This window comes from Artemia franciscana, chromosome 2, assembly GCF_032884065.1.
Source record: "Artemia franciscana chromosome 2, ASM3288406v1, whole genome shotgun sequence".
Classification (NCBI taxonomy): Eukaryota; Metazoa; Arthropoda; class Branchiopoda; order Anostraca; family Artemiidae; genus Artemia; species Artemia franciscana.
The window spans coordinates 40,743,483-40,758,702 of record NC_088864.1 but is presented as its reverse complement, the minus strand read 5'-3'; the positions used below and the strand labels follow the sequence as shown (position 1 = coordinate 40,758,702).

Genomic DNA, 15,220 nt, shown 5'->3' with positions numbered 1-15,220 from the left:
GGGTGTCGATGCACCCGGCCCCCTTACATGCCTGTAAACGTCTTTAAAAGCCAAGGAACATTTTAGGGTTGGGTCTTCATATAGCACTTAAGGCAGACATTTAGGTAGGACATCCTGTCTAATAAAATGTGCATAAAAAATAATTAGTTAAGGTGTGTGCTAATCAAACTATTACTTTTAAATTTCTTTGAAAAACTGGCAACTGAGAATTTATAGTTGACAATCTTTATTTTAGGGTTCCTGAACCTCGCTTGGCTTCCCTCTAGAGAACTCAGGATAGAACTAAAGGCAAGGTTTGGCACGGCATCATTTTCTTCTACATGTACATTCACTTCTTTCCAAAGAGCTTTCCTTGTTGTTCAACTGTTTGTATTAGGACAAGACGAAGACTTATGCACACACCTTGTTCGAGTTATCTAAAGGAAGTAAAAACTAGGTAAGAGAACGGAGAAAGCTCCTTTTTTCAGCGCTGTATATCCATCAATAATACTCTCACTTGAAGGGATATTCCTACATACCTATTTGCTGGTTCCTTCAAGAAAAGGTTCAATAGATGTATGCAGTTTGTCTATTAACGTGGATGAAATCCAAGTTGAAACAACGAAGTATGTTATAAATTATACAAAAAAAAACATCTATTGCTCGATTTCTGTTCACCCTGTTAACACTGAATAAAACAAATACACTTTTAGCAACAGCAAAGACAGTCAGATTCCCCTGCATTATTCACTAAGCACCAAGACTCCACACCAATAAAAGCAAGGGACTAAAAGCACTGCTTTGGCTGTTCTGGACCAGCTCCAGAATGGATTGGGCAACCTTGTGAGTACCCAAGCCAACTCAATAGTAGACATTCATTACTGAGATATAGCAGAACTTTTGAACCCCTATTTTCAATCAATAACTTAGGACAGTTTCTGCAAAATAAAACTATTTTCAGCAATATATATATATATATATATATATATATGTTTATATGTAATAGATATATATATATATATGTTTATATGTAATATATATATATATATATATATATATATATATATATGTATATATACATATATATATAATACATAAGTTTTTCAATGCTACAAACCCATTCAATAATGCAGAAATTAGTATAACCTTGATTGAAGTCTTGGGAATTTAAGCGGGAGTTGACATATTCTGTCAAACCTTTACACTGAGGTGGGCCGAAGAAAAGTCGGATTTTAAATACTGTTAACACAGAAAGTCAGGGTGTAAAAATCCAGGTATAAGGAACAATTAAAATCAACTAACTCACTCTACTCAAGGTTGCTAGCCATGGCATTAATGACCCATTTTTAATATTTTTTATGAGATATGATAAGAACGGTACGAGTCTATTCTGACGAACAAGATTTTCTACAAAACTGAGCCTATTTCGGTGATGAAGTACGTGAGCCTTACTTTCATTTTGGCATATAATTCGTTTTGTGACAAATACAGTACATTTGATCAACTATGATGATAGCATAATTTGATTGGATGGCAAACAACCGTTGTCTTCAGTTCTTCCAACGGTGACACCAGTTTTAGCAGATCGACAAAAATCAAAAATGATATAAAAACGTTCAAGTGTTAAAGTTAAGATTTTGAAGTTTAATTCTGGGCGATATTAGTAAAAGAAACATACTGATTGAATAAAAACAGTTTGGCACGACTTTTTGGGTCGTATGTGAGACTAAAACTTAGCCAAAATTAGTTAAAACTTTAGCTTATGCAATTTTTTAGGGATGTGCATGGTCTGCCCTTCTATAGCTCACAACATCAAATGGGTTATTTCTTATCTGGAAAAACAAAAAAACTAGATGATTAGCACAAGCAGCATTGAAAAATACCAACTTTTTTAATATTTTCTGAGCCCTGACTAATTTTCGGAGAAATCATTGCAAACTTCATAGTTTACTTTCTGGATCAAACTAGAAACACAGACAGTAACTATATCAAAGTATCTTTTTTTACTATTATCATTTTCACAGTCATTTACAAATTATACTAACCTTTTATGATTCAATTTTTTAAATGCGTATTGATACTTTTAATATAATCCATGTTTTGAGCAGCCAGTGTGACACGCACATGCTCTATTAATTAAGGTCAAATAGCCGCTTCTACATGGGAAGTTTCAAGAACTAGAGGGAAGTAAAGCAATAAAAGCCTACCAAAGTTTGACAGCCTGCTGAACCCAACACTACATAAATCGTTAACGGCCAATGAGTACTTACCAATTTTTTGAATACATGCATAGTTTTGTAGACTGGAATAAAGCTTACATAAGCTTCGGGAGACACTTCTTCGTCATCTTCTTCTCCAAATGGGTTATCTTCCCCAAGATATTGTACCTTAAGCACAAAAAAAAACATGAGAAACATTATTTTTTTACTTTAAAATATGGCTGCTGATAAAAATCCCTGTCTATATTTCTATCAAAGAGCTAAAACCTGTTTCGGACTTTCCCAGTAGGCATGGAAATCGATGTTTACGAAACAGAAAGACTTTTTGAGATGCCAGAGTGCCTTTGCTTTGGATGTGCCTGATCTTCAAATGCTCGTGATTTGAAAGGAGGGGGTGGCAGGGGGGATTACTTTATACACCCTAATCTATTTATTGCTCTCAACATTTATTTCACTTCTGTAACGGTATGTGTCTACTATAAAGATGTTGCATGATCAAAGTTAAGAACTCAACTTTAGATCAAAGGCAAGCATGTTTGGAGAATGACATTAACATCCATTTTTGTCAGAATTTCTTTTTTTTCTTTTTGGTTTGCCTCTGAAAACAGGAGACTACTCATGAAGAGTACATAACAAACCATCATTAACAGTAAGGATGTGCAATTCAGATTTACTTGGAATAGCCAATTCAATAACTAAGCAGCTTTTTAATTCAGCAGCTTTTTAATTCAGTAACTAACCTTAAAACAGGAATTTCTTTTCATAGCATTCCCAATATACCAATGACTTTATGTCCCTGTAAGCAAGCTTTTCGTGGTGGTACAGTCCAACTTCATTATTAGCATGGATCATAATCGCTACATGCAAAACAAGCGAGAATGTTTTGCTTGTTGTAGCCTACATTTATTTTTATTCGCATCAACATCCTGTTCCCGAAACTCAACATGTCACCAAATTATACTCACAGCGTAAACCCTTCAGGGAACTGTCGTTTCCTCAAGGTAGTAAAAGAAGTGCCAATTCCTTAAGAAATATTTATTGTGCAGCTTCAAGAAGTGACAGAATTTTATGAAAATCTAAGTCTAAGTACTATGTTTTAGTAAAAAAAAGAACTAAAATGTTTTTTTCACTAATAAAACCAGTTCATTCTCAAATATTTATCATTTATGCCTTCGACAATCCAGTGGAACAAATATTGTGGTATAAAGTGGAATTTTAATAACAAACATGTTTTACTCTTGGTTTCATCATTTTTATTACTTATTTTTCAAATTAATAATATTTGATATTCAGCTTTAACGGTCATTGAATCCCTATCAAAGTCGAACATTTTACTCTATTTAATTATTTGTGTTTTTGGAGATATTTATTTCATGCGTAATATTCAAACATACGTTTCAATTATTATTCCAAATGTTTTGTACTTTCATTAAGCTGAATCTAATAAAAGGTTTTCCATTCTGAATTATAGAAGCTATTTTATTGTGTACAGGATTAATGAAAAGAATAAAAATACATCTTTCAAAAAAAGAAATTTTTCAAAAGAAAAATAAACGGCTGCATTAAACCAAGGACGGGCAGAAATAAAGTCATACAAATAACCTAAACTTAAAAAACAAACAGAAATCACTATCAATGAATAGATAAAACCCAAAACGAACAAAAATTACAAAGATTAATCAGGTCAAACTTAAAGGAATATGATTTATCACAAGCAGGAGTATGGATAATGGCCTCTAAGTCTTCAAAAGGCCTGAGCGTCGTTTGCGTTTTACTGAAAAACAATTTTAATACAATTTTACACAGAAAATTAATTATAATTTATAAAACTAACTCATGTATTAATCATGAGAACAACACCTTGACGTGTAGGATAGCTTTGCGATACACCAAACATAAATTTTTAAAGTATAAATATTAAAAAGAAAGTCTAGAGACAAGGAAACAGGATTTAATTATGCTTGGGAGGTTACTTAATTTTAACCAGTAGAAATAATCTTACCATTTGAATGGCAGCTTTCCCAATGTCTTTGGACACCACTCTTGCCTCTTCCAAAAACAGTCGAAGATCCTCCAAACTCCCTTCTTTAATCTTTTCTGAAGCATCTGGCAAACTGTCTTTCAATTTTTGTATGAAGAAAAAATTTATCAATGATGGTAGAATCTTTTCATTCAGTTCATCAATCTTTCTCAACGCTATATAGTAGCTGAAACAACAACAATATTTCACCGAATTGCTTAAAAATGGATTTACGTTCTATGACACTAAACAACTATCTTTGACTTTAAAAATGAGTGTCTATTAAAAAAGAGAAAATTGACAAATGAGTATTTTATTGTTTTCTTTCACCACAACTGCTTAATAATCCTTCAGAGAGCTACCCCCCCACCCCCCTCTCCCTTTTCAATTTTCTACTTAAGTATATTTTTATTAATAAAACATTTTAACTTAATAACAAAGATTTTCGGTAAACCTTACACGTAGGAAAAAAAGAATATCATTAGTTAACTCGTATATGAGATACCTCTGTTTCACAAAGCAAAAGAAAATCATCGCTGTGAGGTAGCTTTTAATATTTCGTGTGTGTATGTCACAGAGTGTTTTATACATTTTTAGTTACGAACAATAATTATAGTACTTCCATGTCATTGTGTGCGACATCTGGCTATTTCACTCAGGAATAAGGTAGATAGTACCAAGACACTTACAATATGCAAAAATGAAAAGTACAGAAAAATCGGAATATACAGTTAATAATAGGAGCAGCAATATAAGGTACTTCTCTAATGGTTTTTCATCATTTTATAACAATGAAGTTCTTAAAATCAAAACCTTCTACAATATTTTTTAGTATATGCGTTTTCCCTCATTTTAATAGAAACTAACCATTTGAGATAAGAAAAAACAAGAAAGACAGAACTAACAATCGAAAGCATTGAAAAAAATGTTGGGTATATCAAGGAGGTAGTCTCAAGCACCCCCTTAATATTTAAAGATATTTGCAATTTTATTTATGATTTTTTAAGTTTTTCAAATGGCTCACCTCGTTGTAAATTTATTCAAAGCTGCCACCCACGCATCTAGCGAAATCCTACCGTGCAAGCCTGTTGTCTATACTAGTCCTGAACTATAGAAGATAAAACAATAAAAATCAAATATAAACGTTCTCATTGGCGATAATTGATCCAGGTTTAGCACAAATTTTAAAAGATGCCCTTAAAAAATATGCACCATAAATTATAAACAATACACTTTGAAGTATGTTTTTATTCTCTTTTTATTTCTCAAAGAAATAATTACGAATTATTGAAAACCCACACTTTTGTACGTTTCGGCCAAAAAAAGAAATATTTTCAAAGCCAAGCAAGCAGAAAGCTATGCATACTTTTTGGGAAGAATATACGCCATTTTATTGCACAGATTGTGAGACACTGAAAGACACGGATGACTGTGATCCAATAAAAACATTAACAACTTAACAGAACAAACCAAGACATTGAACAAAAATATGTTGAAGATAATGTTTTAATTTTCCAAACAGTGGTAGCTGTCATAGTTAAGTCTAAAATTCAGCCTCGGGGGGAGGACAGGGGGGGACTTTATTAGCCACTGCGAGACCCAGTTCCCAGCCATCATATCCAAGAATCCGTTACTTTCTTTGTAGACTAGCAGTCACATTGAAAAGAATGAGCACAAGTAGATACTCCCTTCAGGCACATAGGCAGGGTAGGAGGAATTTAGGGGCCCTTTATGTATATTTAATACCCCTATAGCAAGAAATATCATCCTCACTCTTTTTTAGAAATATCCTTTTGCAGATTCTGGTGTACATCAAAAGCTGGTAGGCATTTTTCAAGAAGCTCCACCAGCGCCTTCAAGTTCTGGCGATACCTGTTCAGTTCTTCAAACTCTTCCGTTTTGGCTTTGAGTGATATCAACGTGCTAAGTGACTCGTTTTGAACTATCATTACCTCATCCTAGAAGAATAAAAAATAGTCGTTACTAGGACCTAGAGAGCAAAAAATAAATAAATAAATGAATAAAACCTAAGTATACACGAAAAATGATCAAATGAGAGGTTAAAAGGAGGCTATCGGTACAATTCTTAGATATTTCAGTCTATAAAGACATTCAATTAGTTTGCCTATCCATAATATTTTTTAAAGATGTTTACAACAGGGAGCGTCCACTTGTGCTCCTTCTTTTCAGCGTAAATGCTAGTCTACAAGAAGGTAACGAATTCTTGGATATGTGTATATTTTTACAGATCTAGAAAACTATAATAAAATTTGTAAGAGCTTTTCGATAGATGAATTTCTGACACCTTAGGGCAGGCTTAAGAAAATTTCGAAAAGATAAAGAAACTTGACTCGAAAACATTTAGAAAAAAACATTTAGCTTCAAACCATCGTAGTACCCTCTCATACATACCCAATATATTTGACCGAACCTCAGCTTCCATTCTTTTTGAGGTATCAAGGGAGTTATCATCAGCAAAAGCAGTAAGAGAAATCCACTGAAGCTTAAACATTATAATAAGTACTGAAAAAATTAGTAAAATAAGACAAGATACCGCAAGTTCATCTTTTTTTCATATTGCACTGCCTACGTAATGAGCGAACAGGGCAAAATGTATTTTTTTTTTTTTTTTTTTTTTTTTTTTTTTTTTTACAAGGCACTTCGTATGGAAAGGAGGTGTCCTAGAAGCTTCAGAAGGAACTCATTCGGTTGAAAACTGAAAGTTCTAGTAATCTTTTTTACACTCAAAAGCGATTGGAGGGCAACCAGCCCCCTTCAACGCACTTTTCCCCCAAAGACATCCGATAAAAATTTTGAGATAGCCATCTTGTACAGCAAAGGTTTTCACTCAACATATATTTAAAATGGTTACAATTTAAAACTTCATGACAAAATTGAGGAAAAACGTGTTTACTTAAAAAAAAATGAAGAAGACCAATTTACGCGAACAAAACATAGAAATCTGCGTTTACGTTTGACAAAATGGCTGAGAAAACTTAGGTTAATCCAGACAAATCTAGAGTGGCGTGCTACTATAGTCTTCTCTAAATTAACTCAAGTTTTCCCTAAAGTTTCCAGGTTTTCAAAAGAAATTGTCAGTATAATCTCCAGAGCAGCCTAGGGTATTAAATTGACACTTTCAGAGCACGTCAAGGGAGATTGTTAAATTAGCCAAACGGTTTAGGGTATTAAGTTGAAATTAGAGGGTATGTTGAGGGGGATTTAAAGTAACCGTAAGGCAACTACTACTAGGGCGGAATTAAGGTGAAAATTGCAGGGAATGATGAGGGGATGTTGAACTAAATCAAAAAACAATGTGCATACAGGTTGTCAAAAACACATACAAATTATACCTTGGGAACGGCTCAGGGTATTTAGTTGAAACTTTCAAAGCATGATGAGCGGGATGTTCAACTGACCAAAGGGAAATATGTGCATTCTACTAGTGCTGCCACTGTTACTACTACTACTACTACTTCTACCACAACTACGGCTACTACTAAAAGTTGTATCAAGGTGAAAATTTCAGGGAATTCTGAGGGCGAAATTAAACCAAACTAAAAAAGAAATAGAATGCCCATGCAGGTTGTAAAATGTTGTATCAGAAACTTCTTAGGAACGGCCTGCAGTATTAGGCACAGATCCAATATCTTAGAAATGGAACAGGGTTTTAAGTTGAACTTTCAGGGAAAGTTGAGGGGTTCAGAATTAACTCAAAACAAACTATGTGTGCATCCAGATTTTCAAAAGGGAGTCCCTGCAATATCCTACGAATGACTTTATGTTGAAATTTCAGGCTATGTTTATGGGTTTTAAACTGAATCAAAAGACACTATGCACCTAATTTTATCAAAAAGGCACATCTGTGATATCTCAGGAATGGCTAAATACAATGAACATCCAAGGTTGTCAAAAGATTGTAAGTGCAGTATCTCAGGAAAAGTATGAAGGTTGGAACTCTGTCATCTCTATAGAACCACAAAGATTATGCAGAGTTTTCAATCAATATAATTGAACATTTTCCTCCATACCCGTCCAGCCAAAGCATTACTGTTCAACTATTATTGAAAATTGTTGCAGAATAGTGTAAAACATATAAATAGGCCTCGTAGGCTCAGCTAAAATCTGGTTTCTTAGAATTCTTTTTTTAAGACCAATAAGAAATGAACATAATTTATTATTGTTTTTAACCTTTTCCACAAGAGGATTTATTCAAAGAAAAGTAAAGGACTACATTAAACCGAAGATGAGCATAAATAAAGTCAAAGAATTTTTCAGGTGCGAAACTACTATAAATAACTCAATAAATAAATAAAACCCCAAAACCAATAGAAATTAAAATAATTAACCAAGTCAAATTCAAAACGATCAGAAACTACCACAAAGATGAGTAGGGCTTACGGCCCCTGTGGCTTCTATGGACCAGAGCACTATTGGCACTTTACTGAACACAAAATACATTTTAACGTTTTTTCTTCTGTAAATTTAATGTCCAAAAATAATTTTAAAGTCCAAATTATTGAGACTTCCAGGAATGAATGTTGATATATATTAAACTGTCCATCACCATTCATTTGTTCTTTCGCGAAATCTTGGCTATGATGGTCCTTTTTTTATGCTATATGAAATAAAACCACACAGCCGAAAACAAAAATCATTTTCAGCAGTCAGTTATAGTCAGAACATATTTTATCAACAGGCTAAAAACCCGGATTGGAACCTGATTTCATCGATTACGTTCAGCTTGTTGTCTGCTAGAACCGTCCACACGCGCAGTGGCGTAGTAGTCTAAATTTTCTGTACCAATAGGCATCTGAATGTGTTATCTTTATAGTACAGGGACAGACATTTAGTTGCCACAAGGTATCGAACGCATTTAATACGCATTTAGCATATAAGCTGGCTAAAGGTTTAATTCCAGTTGAATAAATAAAATTTAGTTTAGACAAACATTTAGTTACCACAAGGTATCGAACGCATTTAATACGCATTTAGCATATAAGCAGGCTAAAGAATTAATTCCAATTGAGTAAATAAAATTTTTCGAGAACGGTCTTGGGAAAAAAAAGGTTAAACCGGATATTTGATATACAATGATGTCAACTGCTAAAAAGCCAATCAGTTCAAACTTTGATTCTACAGTAACTTAATTTTTTATTTTCATATGTTGTAATAAGTACATAGGAAAGTGTTTGTAATAAACCGCCATTTTTAGTAAAGCACCAATGACGCAGTAGGTTTTAGCCTTTTGCAGTTAGGGAAGGAGGCAGTACCCATACTCTTTTTGAATTAATTTTTGTTCGTTTAAATCTTGATTCGCAGGTTTAATTAAAGCTTTATTCCTTTTAAGGTATATTTCTACATTTATGTTAGTACATGTTGTACGTTTGTTTGCTATGATTGTTTATTTCGTTTCTATTCATTTTGGGTTTCATTTGTGCTACAATAGTAAAATATTTTTGTTGGTCTTAAGCTTGATTTGCATATTCAATTTTAGCTGAATTCGTTTTAAGATTTATTTTTTCATTTATATTAGTACAACAAAAAAATAAAAACGAAAGCAATACGATACCGGAAGAATGGAACAACAAGAACAGTGCAAGAAGAAATAACAAAACTACAAACAATATTTTTTTTAAAGAAAACCAAAAACAATTGGCCACCCCTCTCCCTCCCATGCAAAAAAAAAGACAAATCAAATTTGTTTAAGCCATTTCAACCCCATTCAGGTAATAAGTATCCAGCCTAATGCAGGTTAGATTTTTATTAGTTTAACAAAATGTTGCCTTCTTACTTTAAATCATCAATTGTTATTAATAATTTATTTATACGCTAATTTATTAATATTGTTTCTATTTTCATACTCTAATAATATTTATATTACATTATTATCTATTATAATAATATTATTGCATTATCATTACATATAATATTATTATGTCTATACTATTATGTATACATTAATTATTTACCGTACTATTTAGAGATTCGTTTAAGGATCTGATCACGCTTATGTAGAGAAACCGGATTCACAAGAATATTATGTAAATTGAAAGAAAATATATATATATATATATATATATATATATATATATATATATATATATATATATATATATATATATATATATATATATATATATATATATATATATATATATATATATATATATATATATATATATATATATCTATATATATAAATAAGTTGTCTGTCTGTCTGTGGATCTGTGGATCAGGTGATGTCATGTTTCGGCTGACGTCATGAAATTAGTTGCCGTCATTTTTGCTTTGAAGGTGACGTCATTCAAGTTATATAAGACATATGTTCGCGTAGAAATCTATTAATGTTTAAGTTTACAATGACTGATGAAGATGCTCAAAGAGTCTATGCCAAAAAACTTGCTGCTGATAGAGAAAGTCAGAAAAGAAAGCGTGCCGAGGAACTACCAGAGCAACGCGAAAGCAGACTTGCTGCTAAAAGAGAAAGTGAAAAAAGAAGGCGTGCCGAGGAATCAAAAGACCAGCAGGGAAACAGGCTTGAGGCTGATAGAGAAAGAAAGAACAGAAAGCATGCCGAGGAACTACCAGAGCAACGCAGAAGCAGACTTGCTGCTAAAAGAGAAAGTGAAAAAAGAAGGCGTGCCGAGGAATCAAAAGACCAGCAGGGAAACAGGCTTGAGGCTGATAGAGAAAGAAAGAACAAAAAGCATGCCGAGGAACTACCAGAGCAACGCAGAAGCAGACTTGCTGCTAAAAGAGAATGTGAAAAAAGAAGGCGTGCCGAGGAATTACAAGAACAGCAAGAAATCAGGCTTGCTGCTGATAGAGGAAGTAAGAAAAGAAAGCGTGCCGAGGAATCACAAGAACAGCAAGAAATCAGGCTTGCTGCTGATAGAGAAAGTAAGAAAAGAAAGCGTGCCGAGGAATTACAAGAACAGCAAGAAATCAGGCTTGCTGCTGATAGAGAAAGTAAGAAAAGAAAGCGTGCCGAGGAATCAGAGCAATCTGAAAGTTATCGCCTGGCATTCAGGTACAACCCAGTCGATGATTATAGCTTGAGTAGATGTGTTCAAATCGGGACAATGTCTAAAATTTGTCCCTATTGCAAGGCCTTGAAATTCAATGGTGAAACAATGGGAATGTGTTGCACCTCAGGAAAAGTTAAACTTCCTCTATTGGCTGCACCACCAGAGCCATTGAAGACTTTCCTTACTGGAACTACGTCAGAATCTAAGCGTTTTTAGTCAAAAATCAGACAATACAACTCATGTTTCCAAATGACGTCGTTTGGAGCCCAAATCGAAAATCCAGATCAATTTATGTCTACTTTCAAAGTAAAAGGGCAAATTTATCATAAAGCAGGGTCCCTTCTACCATTCTCAGGCGAGAATCATAAATTTTTACAATTGTACTTCATCAGTGATAGAAATTCTGAATTGAATGCACGTTGCGAAATTTCTCCCAACGTTGAAAGGACAATCGTTTCCCAATTGCAACATCTTTTCCACGAAAATAATAATTTAGTGCGTCTGTTCAAAACAGCCATCGATTTGATGCCTACTGATACTCATAAAATTGTTATTTCCGCTGACAAAACGCCTCCTGGCCAACATGTGCGTAGATACAATGCTCCGACTATCGACGAAGTGGCAATCGTTATGGTCGGTGATCAGTTTTTACCTCGAGATATTATTCTACATAAGCGAAACGCTCAGTTGTTAAGAATTGCTGAAACTCATCGATGCTACGATGCCCTACAATATCCTATCATTTTTTTGGGATGGAGCCGACGGCTATCACTTTAATATTAAATTGATGAATCCAGCCATTAACAAAGAAATGAATAAGAAATGCAGTGCAATGCATTATTATTCCTATAGACTAATGATTCGGCAGGATGAAGAAAATTATATTTTAAAATGCCGTGAATTGTTTCACCAATTTGTCGTGGATATGTATGCTAAAATTGAATCAGAACGTTTGCTATATATCCGCCTGAATCAGACCAAGCTCCGCTCTGAACAATACATTCATTTGCGAGATGCAGTTATAAATGACGACTTGCCGTAAAAAAAAAACAATGGAAAACCTAATAGATGCCACAATCTTGACAGGGCCTTATGAGGGTGAGGCTGTTCTTATTCCTCGCATTCCCATGATTCCAACGGATCTGCTTTTTCAATTTAAAAGATTGCAATTCCCAATTCGATTAGCATTTGCAACCACCATCAACAAAGCTCAAGGGCAATCACTAGAAAAATGCGGTATAGATCTTAATACAGATTGCTTTACCAATGTACAATTGTATGTTGCATCTTTGAGGGTCGGTAAACCTGACAATCTATTTATACGCACAGACAATGGGACAGCCAAGACTGTTGTATATTCACAAGTTTTACGTAGTTAATTTGTATTGTATCTATCTATCTATCTATCTATATAAAAACGAGTTGTGTGTATGCATGTTTGTTTGTTTGTAAAAAGAGCGTTTGCATATGACGTCATTATTAGTACATACGGCTTTGTATATGGACAGACAATGGGAAAGCCAAGAATGTTGAATATTCGCAATTTTTACGTAGTTTGAAACACATATATAAATCTATCTATATTCACAGGTGGGACACAGGGACACAACTACAATGGCGCGTAACTAATATGGCGCGTAACTAATATGGCGCGTAACGACTTACGCGCGCGGGGGGGCTTGGGGGGGCGCGAAGCGCCCCACCAACTAGGTGTTGGGGTGGCGCGAAGCGCCACCCCAACAGCTAGTATATATATATATATATATATATATATATATATATATATATATATATATATATATATATAGCCAAGACAACAGTCAAACAGTTCGTGGTAACGAACTGTAAGTAAGGAGCGACTCGGCTCAATAGTAACCAAAACCCTAAAAAACAGATCTTTAATATAAATAGATACATCAAAAGAATTAAATTATTATGCTGATTTCAGATATATAAGATTCATAAAGTTTAGCATCACTCATCAAAAGTTACGGGCCTGAGAAATTTACCCAATTTTTGAAATAGGGGGGGGGGGAATACCCCTAAAATTCAAAGAATCTTAATGAAAATCACACTACCAGATTCAAAGTACCAGAGAACCCTAAGGTAGAAGTTTCAAGCTCCTATCTGCAAAAACTTGGAATTTTGCTATTTTTGCCAGAAGACGTGTTTCTTTGCTTTGCTTTGTTTTTTGTTTTTTGTTTTTTTCAGGGGGAATCGTATTGAAATAGTGGTCCTAGAAGATCAGGAGAGGTTTTCCAGGACCAGTTGAATACTAAACTGGAGAGTTTAAAATTTTGGCAAGGTCGAAGATGGATGGAATAATTTTTAAGAGCGTTTACTGAAACACGACGACCATTTAATTAGAAGAGGAAGGTTTTTTAAAAGTGCTAAGAGCTTTAACGTAAAGAGCACGGTAATAAAGAGTAACGGTACCCCTTCGTATACGGAATAAATCTTCCAAAATTAATATACAAATTTTGTTTTAATTTTTCATAGAGGGCGAGCCAAATTTGAGCCTGTATTAGTTGAAAAATGTTCAGAAATCAAATAAAAAATAAGTCTGTTCTACTGAAAGCAAGGAGAGACATTAAAACTTAAAACGAACAGAAATTATTCCGTATATAAAAAGGGCTGTCCCCTCCTCAACGCGTAGCTGTTTACGCTAAAGTTTTAATTGTTTTAAAAAGTAGAGGTGTGACAAAGAGTCCAACTATAGTGTAAAGAGCTTGAGGAGACTTTTGAGGAGAAAACAACCCCTTTCATACACGGAATAATTTCTGTTCGTGTTAAGTTTTAGTGTTGCTCCTTACTTTCAGTTAAAAAAAACTTTTTTATATTTAAGTCAAAAAAGAAAAGCATATTGCCTATTGCTTACGCATAGCATTTGTTATTGGGAAGTAAATAGACCGTTTTCGGGGAGGCGAATTTTCTATGGGGGAATTTTCAGTAGTGAGATGTGAGGAATGCCCCCTCTTAAATACTTCGCTCTTTATGTTAAAGTAGGACTTTGTATCCCAATCCTTTATGAATAACAAGTGAAACACAAGGTTCGTTAAATTAGAATAAGAAGCTTTTTGAAAATTCTAAATGACGTTAGCGTGAAGAGCGAAATATTGTGGAGGGGATATTCTTCTCGTGGTTCTAGACGTTTATCCCCCCTCCCTTAAAATACCCCCCACTGAAAATTACCCCCAGAAAACACCCCCTCCCCCCGTTGAAAATACCCCCCGGTAAATACCCCCAATGGAAAATAAGGCTTTCCAAATTTTAGAATTTTATTTGAGTTTTTTCTGTTAGGGAGGGGGGAAGAATTTTGGTACTTGTATTCTGCGCCATTCACTCAAATTACATCGTGTCAAACTCGAGAGCAAACCGGTTATCTGGCGTTAGTTTCTTTCAGCTTAGCACCAGACAAGACTAAGACAAGTGACAGAATAGATGGGAAACATATAATTTGGGCTCTATATTTGTACATAAAGGAGGGGAGGGGTATAGTATTTGGACAGTTGGAAGTCAGAAAACAATTCTTACTTCATAAAATGGAGAATAATTGTACCTAACACATTTTGCATGCAAACTCGCAATACTTTACCCCCCCCCCCTCTAATGTGCCAACATTTAGCCCAAATTTGGCAATGGCCTCAGGCGATTTGGTGCGGCGATGAGTTGTTAGTAGTAGTGGTAGTAGTAACATTGAATATTATAAATATTTCAATAACAAATACTAAATTATTGAAGACATCAGTGCTGGCCCGGAAGTATTAGGGTTTCTGCCAATTTTTCATGTAGGGACATTCCAGTAGAATTATCTGGGGGCTATTTTCCGCATGTTTTGAGTTTTGGAAAATAACTTCCACGGGAGGGGGCATTTCCAGAGTGATCGAGAAACCGATTAGAGATTAAAGCATCATTAAAATGAAACAATGACAAGGAGAATTTTTAAGACTGAATCAACCGCAAGCAATTTC

General features: G+C 34.3%; 1 protein-coding gene across 2 annotated transcripts in view; it reads right to left on the bottom strand.

Moving 5' to 3' along the window:
* The window catches only part of LOC136041585 (exocyst complex component 6-like), a 96,410-nt gene that overhangs the window by 61,624 nt on the left and 19,566 nt on the right, over positions 1 to 15,220 (bottom strand). For both annotated transcript variants that reach the window (XM_065726285.1, XM_065726294.1), the window contains exons 3-5: positions 5,992 to 6,176; positions 4,201 to 4,405; positions 2,250 to 2,366 (exon numbers count right to left, since the gene is read on the bottom strand). In XM_065726285.1, coding sequence (XP_065582357.1) covers positions 2,250 to 2,366; positions 4,201 to 4,405; positions 5,992 to 6,176 — 507 coding nt within the window. The remainder of the gene's footprint in view (positions 1 to 2,249; positions 2,367 to 4,200; positions 4,406 to 5,991; positions 6,177 to 15,220) is intronic.